Source organism: Colossoma macropomum, unplaced genomic scaffold (genome assembly GCF_904425465.1).
Source record: "Colossoma macropomum unplaced genomic scaffold, Colossoma_macropomum, whole genome shotgun sequence".
Lineage (NCBI taxonomy): Eukaryota > Metazoa > Chordata > Actinopteri > Characiformes > Serrasalmidae > Colossoma > Colossoma macropomum.
Window position 1 is genome coordinate 31887087 of NW_023494805.1, and position 22937 is coordinate 31910023.

Below are 22937 nucleotides of genomic sequence, written 5' to 3' on the forward strand. Positions count from 1 at the left end.
CTACAAGTCAATTTGTGAAATTTCTGCCCTGCTGGATCTGCCCTAGTCGACTGTAAGTGCTATTACTGTGAAAAGGAAGCAACAACAGCTCAAAGCATTAAACAAGGCAAACTCACAAGGCTCACTACAGACTTCCAAACTGCCTGTGGAAGCAACATCAGCACAAGAACTGTTCATCTGGAGCTTCAAGAAATAGGTGTCTATGGCTGAGCAGCTGCACACAAGCCTAAGATCACTATGCACAATGCCAAGTGTCGGCTGGAGGGGTGTAAAGCACGCCATCTCTGGACTCAGAAGAGTGGAAACATGCTCTCTGGACTGATGACATGGGCCCAAATTCCCATAGACACACCCAAAATCTTGTGGAAGGCCTTCCCAGAAGGGTGGAGGCTGTTATAGCCCATGGTTTTGGAACAGGATGTCCAACAAGCTCATATAAGTGTGATGGTCAGGTGTCCACAAAGTTTTGGTCATATGGTGCAGCTTAGCTAGTGGTCTATAGATCCAAATATTGCAGTGCAGGTTTGATTCTGACTGGATAGTGGTCTGCAGTTGAGTGACTGGTGTTGGAGCCACAGAAGGCCAATATTGAGCCTGTTCTGGGGTATTCTGAGCTATAGCCTGCAGGGCTAACTGCGCTAGTGCTACAGTTTCTTTTCATGCTAAATAGGATTTTTCTGTTCTGTGAAGGTTTTCCAGCCTAGCATCAGTTTTATTTATGGAACATATTTGTGGGTGGAGCACGGATAGGTGAATTGTAGTATCATAATCCATCATGCTATATTGAATCATGACACATTTATCATATTAAGCATCATATCATGAGACAGTTGGCATTATTTACTCACGTAAAAATAGCATGACTGGTGTGAAAGGAATAAGATGTGAAGTTTAATAATATGCAGTGTATTCTTGTTTGTACTGGTAATATGTATAGGAAGCCACAGTTGTGAACACTGGGGACTGAGTGCTGCTCTTTTATCCGCCTGTGGAAAAGTTGCATTATGCTATTCGAGACAGGCTTGATAGCTATTGTAGAAGGAGCTTATTTCCAGCAATGTGGTGCAATGGGCACTAATCCACAACATGATGTTACAGCACCGGGCATGTGTGTGTGTGTGTGCGTGCATGTGTGTGTGTGAAAGCAGTCCAAAAACATTCGTGTGAATAGAGTCCAAGCCAGAGCTGAGCGTGTGGGGCTGAATCATAATGAGCGAGAGCGATTGCAGGCGTGCTTTCTCAGGCTCAGTACCAATCCATTAAGTCCATTTCCCCGCTACGACAGGCCCATACTGTACCAATACACCCTGGTAAAAGCTATTTATTTGCTATGACAAGCCATTAGTCCAGAATGGGATGAGTGATTGAAGTACTGCTGAAGTCTCAGTTTTTAAAAACGTCACTTCAGCCGTGGTTATGTGGGTTTCCGTGTGTGTGCGTTATGTGTGTTTTGAACTTTACAAGCCTGTAATTTACTCTGAAGTGGGTAGCAAACACATTTCAAGGTACGAACGTGGGTATATAGCGTTTATGTTTGTCCAAGCTTGCTGGCTTCATGCTAAACCTTGCATGCAGTCGAAAGTTCCAGTAAACTGCCTTTGTTTATTCTCACCTCAGACAACCCCAGCCAAGTATCCAGGGTGGTGGTTGCTATCGAGACACTGGATCTGAATGACAATGCCCCGGAACTGGACCGACAGTACAACACGGCCATGTGTGACTCCGCATCTGCTGGACAGGTGAGGCATCTGCTATATGAATAAGTGAATAGGCCCAAATAATGTTAATACTTGTGTATTTGTTTCTTACGAGGGTATTTGTTTTTCTATTTAGTGTTCAGAGGCTTCTTTTTCAAAGCACAAATATTTTTTTTGAGTGTAGTTATCTTTAATATATGTAAAATGTTTAAACTAATTAAATAAGTCCTGATTTAGATGAATGCATCATAAGTTGACAACAGGCATCTGCATCACCTCACCTTAGAGCTACAAACTACATTGCTTTACATTCAGTTTGTATACAGTTCTGTTGTGTAACCACTTCAGGCTGGAATATTAGCTCTTTTTAACTATGTTTTGTTTTCAAAAGTTTTACAGCTGGTTTAAAACTTAACAGTGCAAACAGATTATTTATTCCGAATTTTTAATGCTGTATCAGATAAGAGCGTCCACAACACACTATTAGTACAGCACAGGAGCTGCTCAGAAAGCACAACACCTGCAAAGTCATCTCATTTTAGTAAAATGTTGTTTTAAATATAGTTTAGAATGAGGTAGAAAGTGGGCATGGAGAAAAGATGCATGCCTAGCACAGCCTGTGCTGAAACTGAACTGAAACAGTGATTAAAATTTGAGCAAATCTGTTCCTGAAAAGCACTTACATTTTTTTTAGAAATTTCAGCGAGTATTTGAAGCTTTTAAAGTGCTTCTCAGGTCATCTGTAAGAATAGACTGCTTTTTTGAAATAAAAGAAACATCCCCATTTTTTCCATGGAAACCATGGAAAAATAGCGAAATAGCGAAATGGTGTTGCAACAATGAATGAATACATATATATATATATATATATATATATATATATATATATATATATATATATATATATATATATATGTGTGTGTGTGTGGGACCAAAAGAAACGGCCCAAAATTACTTGGAAAAAAGTCTAGTTCCATTTACTTAAATTAAAATTGTTTTTTCCTTCTCCTGTAAAGTTATCATTTAGGAGATACAAGGTTTTATTCAGACAACAGCGATATGTACACCGATCGAGCATAACATTATGACCACCTCCTTGTTTCTACACTCATTGTCCATTTTATCAGCTCCACTTACTACATAGATGCACTTTGTAGTTCTACAATTACAGACTGTAGTCCATCTGTTTCTCTGCATACTTTGTTAGCCCCCTTTTACCCTGTTCCTCAGTGGTCAGGACCCCCATGGACCCTCAAAGAGCAGGTACTATTTGGGCTGGTGGATCACTGCAGTAATACTGACATGGTGTGTTAGTGTGTGTTGAACTGGTATGAGTGGCCACTGATGGACTAGAGAATGACCAACACAAGCTATGCAGCAGCAGATGAGCTATCGCCTCTGACTTTACATCTACAAGGTGAATTGACAAGGTAGGAGTGAGAGTGGACAGGGAGTGGACACAGTGTTTAAAAACTCCAGCAGCACTGCTGTGTCTGATCCACTCGTACCAGCACAACACACACTAACACACCACCACCACGTCAGTGTTACTGCTGTGCTGAGAATGATCCAGCACCCAAATAGTACCTGCTCTGTGAGGGTCCATGGGGGTCCTGACCACTGAAGAACAGGGTAAAAGGGGGCTAACAAAGTATGCATTGAAACAGATGGACTACAGTCTGTAACTGTAGAACTACAAAGTGCACCTATATAGTAAGTGGAGCTGATAAAATGGACAATGAGCGTAGAAACAAGGAGGTCATAATATTATGCCTGATCGGTGTATATATATATATATATTTTCATCGGCAGAGAACCTCCAACAGCTCAGAGCATTCGTCATTGGTACCAACAGTTCCAAGAACAGTTCCAAGTTCCAAGTTCAGACATGCACAATCGAGTATGGGATGAATTTGACTACAGTGTTGATGTTGTCCGTACAGCAGCAGGAGCACCTGTTAAGCACCTGTAAAATTACATGATAAACTTTATGCTCAATTAAACCATTTACAATTTACTGCATTGTTCTGTAATAATTTACAAGTGAAATAAATCATTTTGAAATTGGATGAATCGTTTTGAATCACCCTGTATATTTATTTTCTGTTTAGCATATGCAGTGTGCTTTGGGTTAAATAAAAGGCTAATAAAAATCAGACAAAAAAGTAAGCTGTCACCTAATTCGGCTGTAAACAAATCAGTAGAGGAATCCACCATAAAAATTCTTAACCATTGCATCCATGGCATTTATATATGACTGCCTATTTGACCTACAGTGGTTTTGCCTGCTCATTCAAGCTGAAGTCATAGAGAGTGTTGTTACTGCTTTTTGAAAGAGGCAAAATGCAGGGCAGCCAATCAGAATAGAGGTATTTTACATATTTCAGGCTTACAGGTGCAAAAGCAAAAACAGCCTGTGTAATTATCAAAAAAGAGAGGTTGGGAAATCATGAAAAGCCTTTGGGCCGTTTTTGGTACATTAAATCACACAAACATTATCAGAGTTGTACATCAGTGGGGAAAAATACAAGAAAAAAAGATTATGGCCCTTGTAAATCTCTGTGTAATGTCTAATAAAATGCACAAAGGAACACCACAGTAGTGTTTTCGGTTAGTCTGTTGTTATTTGTTTGCTTTTATGAATGCCCTAGACTTCTTTAAACACACTCATGCATGCTCTTTGTGTTAATAATGCCCTACACGGCTAAAAACTCCTCTGGTGTGTGTAATCTTCCGTCTGCATGCTTGCATAATTGTTGCCGAACACTGAAACGTATACCATATTTGCCAAAGCCTGGGGCTAAATCTTTACCCCAGACTGGCTCCATTACAGAACGTCACACTCCTTTAACATCTCTAACGTACGTACAGTACACCTACAGCAGAACGCCTCCTCATCTTTTGATGCTCGCCTTCTCTCGCTACTTTTTTAATCCACGTATCTTTTGAACGTCTACATCAATGTTTGTTTCCGTTTCGCTGCCTGTCTCATATTATTTTCCCACTTCTTTATTTTTAATTGGGTCTCCATGTCCATCTGCTCAGCTGCCTCAGCACGTGTCTCATCTCCAGCGTTTAACTCGCTTGTGCCTGACTGAGATACTCCACATAGCTCACTCAGCGTTTGTGTAACTGTCTGTAGCAGGAGCCAGTCCGGGCTGGGAAGTTGCATGGCCTTGAAGATGTAGTGAATCGCTAATATGACTTGACAGTGTCTTAATCTCCACGTGTTACAAAATCTCAAAGAACCGGCGCCGACATAACTGTCCTACTAGCTGTCCATATTGCGCAATTCATGTTTTTCTTTTAACTGGGTCCCCGAGCTGCGGGGAAAGATCCTTGAAACAAGTCTGGAAGTGTGTGATTATTTCTAGCCTAAGTGAGTCTCCTGGGTTAGATCTGGGAGTTTTCCGAGCACACGCTAAAACCTGTTTCTGCGCATAGGTGTTCCCCAAGGCTCAATACTGGGGTCAGAGTTAATTATCGTTTGTGTTCGTGCTTTGCATTAATCAGTCTCTCGTTACCTGTTTGCGGGGCTGGGGGCTGGTAAGCTTAATACAGATGTCTGGCATTAAGTGTGGAAACTAATCCCACCCCACTTTTCTTCCTGTCTTTTTTTTTTTCTTTTTCTACTTGCTCTCCCGCTTTTTGGCTCTGCCCTCTTTTCCTTTCTCGCCGTTTCTCCTTCTATCTCTTTCTCTCAGGTGGTGCAGGTGTTGAGAGCGATTGATAGAGACGAGGGAGGCAATGACAGCACCGTCCATTTCAACATTCCTCCAGAGTCCAGCGCCGCACTCAACTTCAGCATCAGAGAGAGCGGAGGTGTGCATCGTCTTTCTGTCTCTCTCTGCCACTTCCTCGTTTGATCCCTCCTGCCGATTCTCTCCCTCTCTCCTCGCTCTCTCTAACTTTCTCTTTCTCCCTCACTGCTTCTCTCTACATCTCTCTCGCTCTTCCGTTTTATCTGTCTCCCACCGCCTCACTCTCTCTCCCTCTGTGTTTCCGCTTCCACCTTCATCATCTCTGTCTATGCGACGGCATTGTACGGCTCCTTTGTGCACCGCTCCTTTTGTTTTCCCCCCATTGTTTGCCTTCGCCTCTCTCCGCCACATCCATCTTCTCCCCTGCGCTCAGAAAGAATGCGCTCTGGCATCCTCAACCCCCCCCCCACCAACCCGCCGCATTCGGACTCAGTGGTCTGTACAAATGTCGTAGCGGCGAGGCAATGGAATTAAAGTGCACTCGATTGATTTCAATTGAATTAAACGTCTATCCGGCTCCATTTGATCTAAAAGCCCCTCTTTTCTAACCCTCTATCTCTCCATTTCTCCATTATTCTCCAGGCCCCACCGCGAGCCTGGTGCTGGCCTCGCCCTTGCAGGCGCTCTCTCGCTCCTCCTCTTCCTCCTCCTCCCTCACCCTCCATGTCCCGCTGATCCTGAGGGATGGCTCCTCAGGCCTGACCAGCACCGGGACGGTCACCGTGTCCGTCTGTCCCTGTCTGAAAGGAGGGGCGAGGGCCGGGGAGAAGGAGAAACAGAGCGATGCAGAATGGGAGAGGGAGACGGTGTGTCTGCCCCAGCACTCTTCGCTGCCCTCCCCTGGACTCAGCACTGCTGCCCTGCTGGCTATTTTAGCCTGCGTGGCCACACTTTTGGGTAAGATGGTCTGCACAGTTGCATATGGAGTTGCGTGGTTGGTAAAGTGTAGTTGGTAACTTCTCTGCCAGCCATGCTGTAGACCGGGGCAAGCACCCTACACTATACCTGTATTCCAATTTCTGCCTTGGACTCCTAACACTACCTTCGCCAAACCAAGGTAAACTAATCAAATTGGATAAGAACGTCTGCCAGATGCCATGAATGTCAATGAGAAGGCTCCATGTCTGACCATAATGGGCCATTGCAGCCTTAAACGATGATGTAGCATGATATTTATGTTATGCAATACTCTGTAGCACAACATTGCATCCCTTAGCCTTATTTGTTCGATGGAATTAAATTTTTTTATCCGTTTTCATCCAATAATGTCTTGGGAATCCACCCCCCCATGGCGACAAAGAAATCTACTGACGTTCCACTGATGTAGAAGCTAATAAATACAGTGCTGCTTGCAAGTTTGTAAACACTTTATGACATGATCTTCATTTAAGTTTGTTCTTTTATAGCAATAGAGTAAAAATAAAGAGAACCCAATAAAACAAATTACCAATTATAACTGGACAGTGTCACTAGACTGGACAGTGATTATTCTTTTGCCACATAGTGTTGATAGGAATGCAAGGACCACTAATAGGTCTTCACCATTCTATTGAATTCAGTTCAAAATGTGATCCCACAGTAAAAAAACAAAATAATAAAATAAATAATGTTAATACCCTAAATATTTACAAATATGATATCATGATTTATTTAAACCCAAGGCATTAGTAGAGATAATAATCAGCTAAATATATTTTAAATCATCTTTTATAGGGTACTTTCTATTGAGAGATGGCTGTTCCAAACATAAACACCTAAATTTCATTTTTAAAAATGTTGTATTTAAAATGATTTTCTGATTTCTTTTAAAGTGAAGCTAAAAACTTTGATTTATCATGATTTTTTTAATAATAATAAAAAAAAATGGAAAATGCTGTCCCACAATTTCATTACCGCAACAAAGAGTTTTAGACCATAGGCGGGGCCTCATTTTAGCCACACCCCTGAATTGTAGAGCAGGAAGTGAGACTGCATCCCTGTCCTTCATGGCCACATGGTGAGCAGTTAGATCCCATTATTTTGATGTTAATGTATCCCAAAATCTGAAAATCAGTGTGGAACATTAAGAACTGTCACTACTGAAACATATATTTTCTTCAACTGAGTAATCTTTTTGTGTTTTTACTGAAAAATATTGAAATGTTATGTGTGTATAACTGTTCAAAGCTGTATTTGCTAGCTGTGTACTCTGCTTGAAATGAGCTAAAATTGTCACTACCGAAACACCGGTAAAGTTTCGGTAGTGACAAAATGGCAGGTTCAGACATTTATTTTAATAAAGTAAACATAATTAAGATGTAGAGGCACTAAAAGCGAAAGGGTTTTAGTCAAAAGTCCAAATCAGTAAAAAGTCTAAATTGTGTTTTCATCTCTGACTTTGAACCATTTTGATCGAGTGAGCCGTAAACAAATGCAATGATTAACCACACAGTGAGTGGAGCTTTCAGTGTGGATTGCTTTCACTTCTGACAGGAATTTATTCTTAAAAAGCAAATCTCTGTTAATTGTTCTTCAGTAAAGCGATTAAGCGACATCATAGCAATGCAAAAAAGGTGGTGCTTTTTAGTTTGCCACGTTTTCAGCATGTCACTAATGAGAAGTTGTGTCATCTGTGTAACGCGTTGCACGTTTCTCTCAATATTTTATGACTGCTTGAAGATCTGGCACGGAAAGCTTCTCCTCTCCATAGCCGAGAAGGATCATGTTTGTAATTACTAGTCGTTTGTCTGTGTGAGTGTCTGTCTGTATGCCACGTCGTCTAATGTGCCTATTGAATCTCTGTCTCTCTGGGGCACCCTGCAATTTTATTGCACAAATCTGTCATCTACTACAAACAATAAGTCTTTCCTTTTATAAATGACTCTCGCTGGTTCTCACTCTGTCTTTCTTTGGTTCCCCTGCTCTCTCCCTCTCTCTCTCTAGCTGTCAGTGCTCTCTCTCTGTCCCTGCGCCGCCAAAAAAGGGACTCCCTCTCTCCTCTGGAGGAAGACGATGTCAGAGAGAACATCATAACGTATGATGACGAGGGAGGCGGCGAGGCGGACACCGCTGCGTTCGACATCACAGCGCTCCAGAGCGCCCCCCACAGCGCGCACAGGGGGTACCGCACCCTGGACAGCAGAAATATGTGAGTGGGCCTGGGCTCAATTCACGCTGACAGACTAGACAAGCACACCATTCATGCTTTTTATCTCCTCTCAGAGGGAAGTGTTGAGCTGCTAAATATGCTAACAAGGTGACAGGAACGCTAGTGACCTTTCCATGCTCTACGCACAAATTCACAGCGGTTGTTGTGAGCTTGGACAGGCTTTGCAGAACACTGGCAAAAATCCCATTAAACATGAGAAATATTAATGTAGTTTTGCCAAGGTGCATAAATTTAGAATGCGTTGATATGCTAAGCACTGGTTCCCATTGTTTTAAAGGCTTATTTTTCAACATTTCTGCATAATTATATGGTTACGATGTCAGCAAAGTCATTCAGAGTGGTTTGATGTGGTTAGATTTGTTCACAGTGGTGGTGATAGGAACCAGACGTCTGCCTCTAAAAGCTATCTCACAGAAAGCTATTACATAGGGTTGGATGGGATCATCTTTTTTCATACCGTCTAGCCGTTTAGTATATTGTATTGTTGAGGGGTGGATGCCGGGGTGGATGTAAAAGCACTTATGATGCTCATCTTACATGAACACTGAATAAGTGAACACAGTGCACCATTTTCAAGCTATCATTCAATATGTGTGAAGTCCTCGGTCTAACATTTACTAATGTTACATGCTCCGATTTCTTAGGCTGGATTAAGGCCTAGAAATCTGATTAAGAGACCTGGATTTTAGCTCAGTGATCTGTTTTTTAGCACATGTATACCCTTACTCTGATTTCTTTCGTTTTTCTCAGTCTGCACATATGAAAAAACAGACCGCTGTCCTGGAAACAGCGAGCAGAATTTAACACAGCAGATTCTCTGCAGTTATGAGATTATTACGAGCATGTAAACACACTCAGTAGCACTCAGAGCCGCTACTGAGCTATCACACTTAGTTTTTCCAGAGGTTTTTCCTGGCTCTGATTTTTTCCCCTCTTTCTATCTGTGCCACCTATTGGAGCTTCCATACCACCAATCAGTGAGCCCGCTAAAATATAAATGCATGGAATTTGGCAGTTGAGATGTGGAATAGAAATTTATTTCTAGCTTGTTTTTGTTCTCTTTGTTTCTTACCTTGTTACCATCTTACTGCCCAACCCTACTTATGATCGCTTGATATTTGAGACATTGTTTTATGACAGTTTTGACCTAAAATGTATTTTTGAAAGAAAAATAGGCACATGCAGGGCGCTGTAAGGCAACATAGTACCCAAGCAAACCAATCTTTTCAGATTTACCCACATTTTGCCATTATCAGCATGGTATTATTGACATTACATATAAGCATGGCACATGTCGGTTCACCAGTGGTTTTGGGTAGTAAATAAAATGGCTACATATACTTGGCTTCTACTGTAAATAGGAGTAGATTTTTTTATTTTACAGTGCACCATTTCACATCAAAACACTGTCAATGACTTTGTCTACATCGCATAACCTTTCTGTTCAAAAATGGATTGAATTCCCCTTTGACATTGCTAGCTAGCTAAGTTGATGTCATAGCTGACACCACTAGCTACCGTAGCATGACTGAAGTTGAAATTGCTTTAAACGATTTGACGACATTTTTTTCTGTCCTGCTTGCCGTAAACAGAGCTGACAAAAACAGTGGGGACAGTGTGTTGCCTGCTACATTCAAGTCAAGCTACTCACTGATGGTTAGAGACAAACAGAGCTGATAAGCCACACATATGACCTCTATAATGTTAGGAGATCACTGATTCTTGATGTGCTGTAAGCACAATTACTATTATTAGTAATTGTGTGTAAGCTGGTCCTGGACTAAACTGCACCGTCACTGAATGCAATCAGATCCTCACAGCAATGTTCTAACATGTAGTGTAAAGCCTTCCCAGAAGAGTAAGGGTTTTACTGCAGCAAAGGAGGACAAACTCCCTATTAATACCCTTAATTTCAGAAGAAACACTGGACGAGCAGGTGTCCACAAACTTTTGGACGTTTTAATTATAAGTCAACTATGTTATATGTTAACAAAGCACAGCGGCTCATAGTACTTCTTCTGCTTTCCCAATGTTCTCCAGACGTTATTCCCAGCGTGGCCAGGATAAGGCACGGACATACAGCAGCTGGGCCCAGTCAGGGGTGCTGGACAGCGGTCATCACAGCCAGACGGCTCCCCTGTATGGCCGCTTGTGTTACAGCAGCCAAACGCTCCCTGTGCTCCGACGCTCACAGGCTCCCTATGAGCCTGGTCTGGCTGAGCTGGGCTACCGCTTTCCTGGGGGCCAACCAGACCACTCCCTGGTCATCCAGAACCAGGGGGCAGTGGTGGGACCCCTGGGGCCAGGGGCTTTGTATGTGGGGCCTGGGGAGGCAGGGAACAGTTCCAGGGAGGGAACAGCATCGCAGGATGGTGCCACTGCATCCGAAGGGGGAACGCCACGGAAAAATGACGCCAAGGAGGATTCGAGCAGCGATGCCCAGCAGAGCCAAGATCTGGACTGGGTAAATAATCATCTCTTTTTATAGTACAACAGCCCAGCTGTTACTCCTTCAGTTTATTGCAGCTGCTAAATAACTGGACTCAGTTTTCTAAGATGAACAATTTGTTGTCCAGTACAGCCAAAAAACTCCACAAATTCCACTTGTTCTACACAGAAGGGTCAATCCGTGTGACACTACTAAAGGCCTTCCACCTGTCCAGATTTGCTTAATACATTCAGTAAATAATGTCTTTGTGTCTAAAATATAGTGTGCAAAATTTTACGCTTGTGTCTTTATTACTATAAGGGATACAGAGGCTTTTAAAGGTGTGCATGAATTCCATTTTTGCCTTAAAATTGCAATGGAAAAAGGTATAAAAGAGCCAACTCATTACTTTCAGACTATTGAAGCTGGACGCATGAAATTGCTGAGGATTATTTTTTAGTTGAATGTTTGTTTAACCAAAACAATAGATACAGATGCAGATATGTGGCTTACTGAAAATGTGGGAAAAATGTATATTGTTTGGTGCATTGGAGCACATCTCCATATCTTCACATCAAAGCACCTCAGGTGATTGAAATTTAGGTGTTTATTACTTATACCACAGTGGTCTTTTGACAATTAGGTATTAGTCTTAAAGTTATGAAGATTTCTGATTTATGAGCCATTAAATAAGAACATAACAAAACATAAAATAACATAATGGGTGTCCTGTGGGGGGTCCTGACCATTGAAAACCAGGGTAAAAGGTGGCTAACTACCATAAAGTGCAGCTTCATGGTAAGTGGAGCTGATAAAATGGACAAAAACATGTAGAAACAAATAGGTTATACTAAATTATACTACAGTTATACTACAAATACTAAATGAAATGGTAGGTGTACAATTATAGTAATAATGTGTCCCACACAATGTTCTCACATTTAGCAAATGCTAAAGTGGAACAATATATGGAAATGTTTCAAAGATAAATATTACAAATGTGTACAGTTTAATCACTTTGTAAACTGCAAACCACATCAGCCTTGTCGGTGCACAGGGTTTGAGCGCCACCTCTTTCCTGTCATCAGTGCATGGGGGTCGAGCGCCTAGCACGCACCCCCATCACCCAACTCCGGCCAGGGACTCAGGGAACAAGGTAGGGGCCTGGGAGTGGAGCCGGGACAGACATAGGGAAAGTTCCTCATTTCTGAAGAGGTGGGATAGGAGAGGGAGCATGTGACCTCGGCAGGGGTTGGGGAAGGAGGCCCCCTCACCATCAAGGTGCAGGGACGGGTGGGTGGAAGAAGAGAGAAGGAACAGATGGGGAGCTCTAAGCCTTCTTGGAGCAGGGATGGGAGGCTTGAGGGGAGATGAGAGAGGGACTCCTGCCCTGGGCATACCAAGGAGTGTCTTTCCACCAGCAAGCTCCTGACCATCTGCTGGGTCCGGCCAAGAGCACACCAAGCAGGGCTTGTTGGTAGGCAAGTTGTCCATGGAGGAGGGCCTTGATCGTTCCACCCTCTGGTGTGGACCCCTCAGCATATCTACATTCTTCTCCTGGGTTTTGGACAGAAAAAGGATGCTGGCGGTAGGCATGATGGTGGCAGCAAGTGTTTTAGTTTATTTTCCTTCACACAAAGCAAATATGAAGTCAAATACTGGACACGTTTCAGTGACCTCTGCTGCCGAGGCCAAACCAGCGTCAGTTTGCTCTCATTAGAGGCAGCATGAGCACCTGATTGAAGACGATAAGAGAGAGCTTGCCACTCCACCCCCCCGTTACCGTCATTGCTACTGCTCTGCAGCTCGGCCACCAGGATCTAACATCAGGTGTAGCGCAGTGGCCTCGCTGCAGAACAGTAGGTGGGGCTCAGGGCTTGGGCACCGTCTTCATGCCCTCCTGCTGTCTGTAGTGGCCCCTTTCGGTGCACAAGGCTTGGGCGCCATCATCATGCTGTCTCTCATGGCTGCTGTTGCCCTCATACCGATTCGCGTGGCTGTCGTCACCTTCTGGCCATCTTTCGTGGTCCCCATTGACAATGCAGCTGTCATCAGTGCTCAGACGACAGTCACACACATATATTAAAATGCTTATGGCTAAAGCTCTTCACATGGGTGAAAAATAGCACATGATAGCATGATTTTGTGCGCATTATTGAAAGAGAGAAGTCTGACTCATTCAGTAAAGGCTTTATATTGCAATATTTACTTAAGGATACACTGTAACATGTAAATGAAAAAATAGTAAATGAAAAAATATGCTACTTGAATGTCTTATAAACTTCAAAGGTCAGTGTTTAGGCCACAGCTGCCATAAGTGGTATTAAACCCAGTGTGGGAAAGTGAATGTACACCACCATTAGCTTCGCACTGACATAACATTGTAAAACCAATAGAGGCTTGGAGAAATTAGCACTATTGTTGGAATTATCTGGTCTGATGCATATCGACAAAATCACTGATGCAGATAGTCTTCCGTTTGATGAAGAACTAAATCACCAACTCATTCAAATTCTTCAAACAGACATTCTAACAAACTTTCACTATTTTCAAACTTTGATTTTTCTCAAACATTGCATTTGCATAATGGTGCATTACAGAATTTGCTGAAGAATATATGAGTGCATTATTTTGACATGAAATACATACTAGTTAACAGTGTTGTTATAATACAACACGTCCTTATTTCCATCTTTTGCAAAACGAGGTGTTTGTTACTTTTATAAATACCTACTTGGTCTATTTATTCATCTAAATCTTTTTGTTGGTATAAATCATAATGTAGTAGCCTTTGTCAGACATGAGCAATATGCATTTGAAATGTAGAATCTCATTTTTAATGGCTCATAAATCACAAACATTTCTTAATACAAGACACATACCTAGTTGCCGAAAGTGTACTGTTATATGAGTAATAAATGCCAAGGTTTGAAAGATTTTATGTGCTTCAGTGTGAACATGTGTTTGGTTTTTTTAAGCAAGGCAAAAAGGGACAAACTTGCATCTAATTTAATGCATCAAAAATAATGACTTATTAAAGATTGCAACTTTTTTCCATAGCACTCATTTTAAGGCATGCATGGAAGCCATGCCTACTCTCTATCCCCAAAACGAATCAAAATATCAGCTTAAACTTCTGCACAATAAGTGCCCAATCATCAGATCATGAATTCGATCCCTCTGAGGGGGTAGGATGCCCCCCCATCCCTTAATCACTCAACACAATGCTAGCCAACATGGGTGTCTGTTAGCTGGTGTAACAGAATTAGCAATTAGCAGGGGTGGACAAAGTGCACAATTCCAGTACGTCAGTGAAAGCAGATAGCCTCCAGTAATAATATAAGTGTAAGTTTCCTTGAGTGGGAGTACAATTGTACTTGCTTTTAAATGTATTTCAGTATCAAAAATAAACATATTGTAATACTTATTTTCAGTCTAGTAAACGAGTAAAATTTCACACCCTGTCCAAACTCTGGGGATATTGAACATCTGATTTAAAAATACCCCACACAACATTGTGGCATTTTCTTTTATTGAAACTGAAACTCTTATCAAAGCTTATCAGAGCTGCAGTTACAACTGCAGTTACACTTACTAGACTAGGTATCCAGGGGAGGGATTTAGTGGAAGTTGCACTATGATTATGATATGAAGATATGAAAGTCAGACAAGTTTAGCAAAAGTATGTATTTTTTCCATTAAATAGAATACAAAAAAAACAAACTGAGCAAATGTTTCAGCTTCTTTTGATGCAAAGAAGAGGGGAAGATCGGGACAAAAGATTATAGCAGAGGGAGGCCTTTGGATTTGGGAACTTTTATCTCCGTATGAATGAAGATCTTAATCTCAATTGTTTTCTATTAAAAAAACATCTTTGATTAATGTATTATATTTTTGAAAGAGTTTCTGATGTTCTTTGTGTATCAGATTTTTGTTTTGGTAACTGAGTATATCCTCTTGCTGGTGTATTGTCACTTTAAGGAGGCCCCAGCAGGTGAGGGCAATTTATCTGAGTCTTCAAAAGGAAGTAGGTTGTTGAGAGAGTTGCTTCATGAGCACTGATGATAGCAAGAAGCTAAACCGTTTGCTTAGTTTGTGTCTGTTTTTAGTGCTTATTTAATGGAATAAATACATACTTTTGCTTGATTGTCTGACGTTTCAAACTTTTCAACACTGGGTGAGCAACATTTCCTCCAACTTACACTACATCCACAGCCCACCATCACCCCCTAGTTTGATCACCAGCATCATGTTCATGGTGTTGGATTGGTTTAAAAATTTCCCACTCAGTTCATCCCTAAAAAGTCCACGTTCCCACCAAATTTGGCACAAAACTTTCTTATAGTTGTCCCCGTCTGGCCTTGCGAGACTAGCAAAAAGGTGGAATTTGCAATGACTATATTTTGGACAAAATTGGGGAAAAAAATTTGCAAAAAAAGTTGCAACTTATCATATCAGCACTGTCACACAAAACTTTGTATCTACACTTTTTTTTTCATTTTTTTTTACTGTTTTGCATAATTTAAAAACTCATTTCGAAATTTTGAGTCGAATGGGCCAATCGAAATACTCCAAAATGACTTGGGAAAAAAATCTTATCACATGAACTTCTGTTACAGCTTCAGAATGTTTTTTTTCCTTCTACTGTAAATTTACCACTTCTGGGATACGAGACTGTGTTCCAACAGTGACGATAGACAATTTATAAACGAAACAGGCCCTTCTTAGTACTAGGACGCATACAGTCGTATGCAAAACATTGACCACCCCGGTAAAATGACATATTTTGATGATTTTCTAAGTGAAAATAAGTGAACACATCCGCTACAGGGAACAAACTTTAATAGTTTTCTAGTGCACAGTTTCTATTTACTTGCAACAAATTTGAAAAAAAAGAATAAATTGTGGAATCTGCACAGGCCACATTTTATGTTTTATTTAATTCCCAATATGTTCCATCATGTCAGGCTCCAGTCCTCGCGGGCCAACACACTGCAGACTTCAGCACACGGTCTCATTAAACACACCTGATTCAGCTCATCAGCTAATTAGCAACGCCTTCATAAACTGAATTCAGAGCGTTAGATGAGTGTAAACACTAATCTCCACAGCACTTTAGCCTGGAAGGTCCCTAGTTTGACATGCCTGCAATATGTTATATTAACAGTAAAGAAAACATAGTTTTGTGTGTTCTCTGCAGAGGATGTGCACTTATAACTTCAAAACACATCATTTGACAAGAGGTGCCCAAACTGCACACAAGTTCTTTATGTAGATGCTGAGAAAATGGCTTTGGATTTAGTAAAACTAGTAATTGCTGCCATCACTGAGCTGTTAGTTCTGCTAGAATGTGAGCTTCCTGTTTGTGTTGGTGGGCACCAAATGTCAAACGTAGTGTTAAGTGTTGAAAAAGCTGCAATCTTGACTTTAATTAGTAGAATCAAAGAGCTGTCTAGTGTTGTAACATGGCTGGGGTGCTATCTGATCGATTTACCAGTCAGAACAGAAGAGGAGGTGATGATGATGATGATGACGGTGACGATGATGATGGTGTTTTCACACGCTGTCTCTCGCTGTCTTTCCCCCCTCTTTCACCCTCACCTCACAGTGCAGTGTTAGCTCTTTTTAGAGCCCAATTAACCTCTGCTACAGCCTGTGCTTTTTCTCCATCTTCTCTGTCTGTGTCTCTCTCTCTCTCTCTCTCTCTCTCTCTCTCTCTCTGCCTTTCATGGTCTATTTCAAGTGCTTCTTTCTCTTCGTTCCTTTCTCTGCTCTCTCTAACGCTCCTCTCACTCTCCCTCGCTCTGTTTATCACCTTCTCTTCTGTTCTGTCTGAATATCTCTGTTTGCACCTGCGAGTATTTATTATCTCTCCACTTTCTTTCTCTAATACTCTCCCTCCTCAATAAAACCCTCTGCCCTTCCACCTTCTCTCTCCATCTTCTCTCTCTCTCTCCCTTTCTCTCTCACTCCCATGGTGTCCTAACAGAAGCGTAAGCTCATCCTGACCCGCTCTGACCCTCCTGCTCCTCCCCGTCCCAAACAGGTGCAGTCGGACTCCACCCCTCGCGAACAGCAGACGCTGGTGCTGACCCGCTCCGGTTCCCTGGCTGCCGTCTCTGGTGTTTCGGGCAGTTGGGCGTGCGACTCGGCCACACTGCCCTCGGCTGGACGGCGATCGTCACGGGCTGGGATGTCTCCGAAAAAGAGTGCGGCTGGTTCCGCGGAGTTGGGCGCGGACGGAGCCGCCGGTCGCAATTACGCAACAGTCCTGCAGGGGGATCCGCAGAGGGACTACACAGGCAGCCTGGGCCGAGGCGGACTGGAAATGGGCAGCAACTTTGTGGTGTATCCGGAGAGCGCCGGAGGGGGCTTCATAGGGGACTGGCGGGATAGGGTGGGTTTGGGAGGTTTCGGCCTGGGCAGGCGGGATATGACCCCCCAGCTGCTGCCCTATCCCAGCCAAGGTCGGGGATCTTTTGCGGGGATTCTGGGATATGGAGGTGCCTGGCCCTACAGGGCCCGAAGCGGCCGCTAGAGCGGCCTCAGCCGGTGGAGGCGCAGGGGGTCACTCTCTTGCCCTGAGGGTGGGCGAGTTCCTGCGGTTGCGCCTGGCCCAGGTGACCTTCGATCCCACGCAGCCGCCATACGACTCGGTGCAGGTGTACGGGCTGGAGGGCACGGGGTCTCGGGCTGGCTCGCTCAGCTCCCTGGAAAGCGAGGGGGAAAAAGACGGAGAGAAGGAAGAGTGGGGCGGCGGCCTGGAGGAATGGGGGCCGCAGTTCCGCAAGCTGGCCCAGCTGTTCCGAGACCGGGAGAAGGAAAAAGACGAGAAGGACGGAGAGAAGGCGCGGAAGCAGAGCACGGAGGAGGAGGATGAGAAAGAGGAGCAGTCCGGAGACGAGAGGAAGGACAAAGACTGAAAGAGAGAACGAGGGGAAAGTGGGAGAGAGCGAGGTGTAAAGGGCGAGGGGATGATTAAACTGCGACGAGAGCGAGAATAATGGGAAGAGAAGCGAGGGGAGAAGGAGACGTAGAGGAAAAGTAATGGGGAGAGACAGAGAAAAACAAGCGTGGGCAAGAGAGGCAGACAGAGACAAAGAGAGAGAGGAGGCTACGGAGAGAGTGATTGATGCAATTTAAAGCAATAAGTGTTGAAAAGCAGAAGCGTGAGCACAGAAGCTAAAGACACCGAAGGCTCTGTTTCACTTCAGAGTATTTACCATTCTTTAAGTGTGCCAGGCAGGGAGGAGAAAAAAAAATGATGCTCATAGTGTCTTAGATTAGCTTCAGTTCACACAATGAGAGGAGAGAGAGAGTGAGAGAGAGACCTCGTATGAGAGATATCGAGATATTCCAGATGACTTGGACCTTAAATTATGTTTTTGGGGCAACGTGCAAGACAATACATCCACCAGGGAGTCTGGGAAGAAAGTAGGCTAACATAGCACAGGCGATAAGAAATACATAAGGGTGGGAGATAAAGGTTTGTACAGAAATTGTTGATACATCCACCGAGGAAGGCGGGAATGAATTATTCAGCCCACTGTGTCATTCCAAACGAAAGGTCTGAATATTTCAATCCTGGAAGAAAAAAAAAAACAAAAAAAACAGGCGCACGCGCACGCACCTACACACCTACTCTCACGCACTCACACGCTCACGGTCTTCAAGAGCATATCCTCTGTTCATTTCCTTTGCCTTTTCAATGCAAATAACCTGGATTTAAGATGGACTGCCAATAACATCTTGAGAAGAACTGATTGTATACGAAGCAAAATAAGCTATATACCTAAACAGTGATGCTGACGTGCAACGTATACAAATGGACTTTGAGTAAACGTCTAAAAACAAATCAGAGGACAACCGTCAAATTGTCCGTTTACGTTGAACGTTAGGAGAAACCATTGTTCTTTGTTGAAAAGTGAAAGAAATATTTCACTTTCAAAACTTCTGTTTTGGTATTATTTCTGAATTATTCATTATAAAGTCATTCAGAGTGATTCATTCAGGTCTGATGTGAAAGAGTTCATTGTATGGAAACTTACCGACTCTGATTCTGACTCTTTACAGTGGTGGTGATGGGAACCAAATATTGATATCCAAAATGACGAGTGAGCCTACATATGTCTCTTTCTTGTATGTAATATTGATAATATAAAATAGTGGCAAGTCTGAATAAATAAAACATTCTTATTAGGGACTATTTTGCCTTGAAACAACCCTTTATTTATTCAATTTCTAGCCAAAACAGCCATTATATTGTATTAGAATTCATTTTTAAGCATCAGGAAAAGAGGATAACATATTTTACAGCAAATTACCTCAACAACTAAATATAATATCACTGTTTTCAGTGTTTAGTGTTTCCACCCTTTGTCTTTATTACTGCTTGCTTTCAGATTTCTTTGAAAAACTGCAAGCAAGTTCAGTGTTAGAAGTTGGTTGGATTTTCACAATCCAAGTAATCCCAGCCACATTCGCTGAAGTTGAGGTCTGGGCTCTGGAGGAGTCAGTCCATTGTTCTGAGAACACCAGCAGCTTCTTTGTTTGATTCACAGATGTTTCTACACATCCTTTCAGACCCACAGTGCTGAGTTGTCTTCTCACAGTGGAGGGATGGATAGAAATGTGGATTTTTTATTATCTGAAGCAAGAGTAGAGCTTGATATGAAATCTTTAAGTACTGTTTATGTGATGTGTTCTAGCAGGTATTCCAGGTGGTTGTTAGGTCTCATTTCCCTGTGTATATATATATATATATATATATATATATATATATATATATATATATATATATATATTTATGTTTTTTTTTTTATTACTATTATTATTATTTATTTATTAACTCCAGTTTGGAAACTCATGTTTTTCCACTTAGTTATCTTTGACTTTCCGCTTACTTATGCAAGTAGATAATCTTATATCTGATCTCCTCAGAAACATCTCCTGAAAAATGGCTACTTAATGGCTGTAAATGAAATTAAATAAAACTTGGTCTCTGAAATTTGCATAGTACTACATTTCTCTGCCATGAAAACCTTTTAGAAATCTTATCTCAAAACAATCATAACAGGTATTTTAAACTTCCTTTCACCATCACTGTGAGCAATTCTGACTCGATATGTGTCTCTGGAGTGGCGCATTTCATAGCACACCACTCTGAATGACTTTACTGACATCTTTACCATTTAATTAGGCAGAACTTTTGACAAAATTGGTGGAATTCATGTTTAAGTTGTACTTGCAAAAATAGTCAACACATTTCCTCTCCATGGTGTTTTCCCACTGGAGAATCTTCTGATTAACTTGCACATTCACAAATTATTTTTTGAGCATTTTCAGAGTACAGACTGTATTACGAACATGCTGAAATAAGGCCAGAGAGTAAAGTTCACTTGGTGAAATGAATCGAGAGAAGACCAGCATAGACATTTTTCAGGAGCAGGATGCAAAAGACACCAGGCTTTTATATGTGACGTTCAATAATAGATAATAATGTCGTTGTTGTTTTGTTTTTTTTTCATATAAAAAGAATCTATAAAAAAAAACAGAACTAAGAGAAATTACAGTGTTGTATGTACATGTAAATATCACTGAATGCCATTGTGTAAAGTGAGACAGTACTGTAGTATTGAAAACAACCATGAAAAGTCATTTAAAAGAGAGCGGGAAGATGAAAACGTCATGTTGCTGGATATAATCACCACGAACTGGAACTGAATTTTCACTTACTGTAGGACGTCGAGGACAGAACTGACGTGTACGTCGCACATTGTTTCGCCTACAGTGACTGTTTTGAATGCCTTCAAATGTACAGAACCTCAGCAGATCGTCTGAAGGTGGACACATGGGTGTTGCCATGTCTTTCCATGGCATTCTTTCCATACTCCATACATGGGTGGACATACAAACACGCACTTCCCCGATGTCCTGCTTACCCTGACCGTCAATTGGAACATTGTTGTTGACTCGGAGCCACTGTGACTGGGCCACACCAGAAATAAACTCCACTGTAGACGTGTACAATCACAATCACAGCTAGAGAAGGAGGCGGAGCCACTTCACCACATTCACCATTCTTTATTTAGCTAACATGACCCATTAGCCAATAATTAGTCGATCCCTGTGTTAGAATAGGGCACCAAACAACAAACCGAGGATCGCTTGGCATTCCAGGATTTAGCACTGTTGGTTTTCCAGTTCCAGTTTCCGAGAATGTCTGCACTCTATAGTTTAGTGTTTAGTGTCTGTGGATGACCATTGCCTGTAGTTTTTGAGATATATTGGTCATTGGAGATCTATGGTCAGACACAGCTCCATGATTGGTTGTTCAGCCAAGCCAATCAGTGCACAAGCAAGTAAAGAAAGAAGCCGAGAATGTTTAGCATTGCAGAAAGACAAACAAACTAGCTAAGTGATTTTTTTTTTTTACAGCGTTCTTTTTGTTTGTCCATCTGCAACACTGGTCTTCCTGTTTTCCTTTTAGATTAAAAATACAAACTACAATTTCTGGGACTACTGCCATCTTTTGGTATGGAGTTATTTCCTTTGCATGCAGCCACATTAAGAACAAGACTATCATCAGTTATAGTCGTGTCCTAGGGATGGACTTTCATACTAATTTTGAAGGGTGAGTATCCATAAGAGTGTATTAATGGATATTCAGGTAACCATGGAAGTAAGAAATAAACAAATATAGCCAAAAGCAGCAATACATGGGGTCCAAGCACAATCAGCTCAATGAGATCTTAATGTGTTGAGATAAATGATAGTCAAAGTTTATCAAAAGCCCTTCGTTTCTCATGATTATTGATCATGGGCCTTCAATTAAGATATTTTTCCAGTTTTGTACAGATTGGCTTATTAATCTTAGTATACTAACTACACTTTGAACATATTAGGCAAAATGCCGACCAAGAGGTCCACGATTTCTGTCCGAATTGGAGCAAAAATAATCCGAGTTAACTGATAAAAATTGCTGACATTAATGTAAGGCTGTAGTCTTACATCTTTAGGTGACAGCGCTGGTGTTACACGAACATTTAGCATCACCCAGAGGACTACTTTTGAAAATGATGTGCATTATTCTAAAATAGCCAGAGGAAATCAGTAGGTTTTTGTGTCAGATGAGCTAACACTAGAGCTAACCAGTGCAACATCCTTGAAGAGGACTTTTTGTCTTCTACAGATGGTCTTTTCTCCGTAGTGGATGATGTGCCAACATGTGAGTTGGTCAGAGAAATAAGCTTTCATCGAGTGCGTTTACATGTACGCAATAATCCGATTTGGATTTCTGTAGTTATGTGATTATTCAAATGGTCATGTAAACAGCATACTCCGATTTCTTAGATCGGAGTAAGGTCTAGAAATCCGATTAAGAAATCTGATAAAGAGAGCTGGATTTCAACTCAGTAATCAGGTTTCTCAGTGCATGTGAACCCTTACTCTGATTTCTTTCGTATTTTGCAAAAACAGACCACGGTACCAGAAATCAGCAAGCTTTTACTTGAAAATATGAACATACAACAAAGAATATTTAAATCCTTCATGTCGTCAAGAATGTAGATGGTTTCAGCATCACTCCAAAAGTACCAACTACATTCTTGACGAGATCAAGGATTTAAATACTCTTTGCTGTATGTTCATATTTTCAAGTAAAACAGCTGGATGTTTAAAAAAAGCTATGAAGTTTGAGTTTACTGGCTAGTTGCAAAGCAGAAATCCGATTACTGTAAACGCGTTGATCGGATTACTGACAAAATTTATTTTTATCGGATTATTAAGTGCATTTAAATGCACTCATTGTTTCTGGACCTAGCTAACATCAGCTAGAGTAGCACAGTTAGCGCAACTACTGACTTATGAATAACAATGCATCCTTGACAACACAAATATGAGAA

General features: G+C 41.7%; 1 protein-coding gene across 1 annotated transcript in view; it reads left to right on the forward strand.

Moving 5' to 3' along the window:
• Positions 1-18640, forward strand: part of LOC118825406 (cadherin-11) — a 169046-nt gene extending 150406 nt beyond the window's left edge. The window contains exons 8-15 of the mRNA XM_036595991.1: positions 1618-1739; positions 5402-5519; positions 6041-6355; positions 8381-8585; positions 10647-11070; positions 12755-13102; positions 17024-17501; positions 17554-18640. Of these exons, the coding sequence (XP_036451884.1) occupies positions 1618-1739; positions 5402-5519; positions 6041-6355; positions 8381-8585; positions 10647-11070; positions 12755-13102; positions 17024-17501; positions 17554-17957 (2414 nt within the window). The 3' untranslated portion in view covers positions 17958-18640. The remainder of the gene's footprint in view (positions 1-1617; positions 1740-5401; positions 5520-6040; positions 6356-8380; positions 8586-10646; positions 11071-12754; positions 13103-17023; positions 17502-17553) is intronic.
• The last annotated feature ends 4297 nt before the right edge of the window (positions 18641-22937 follow it).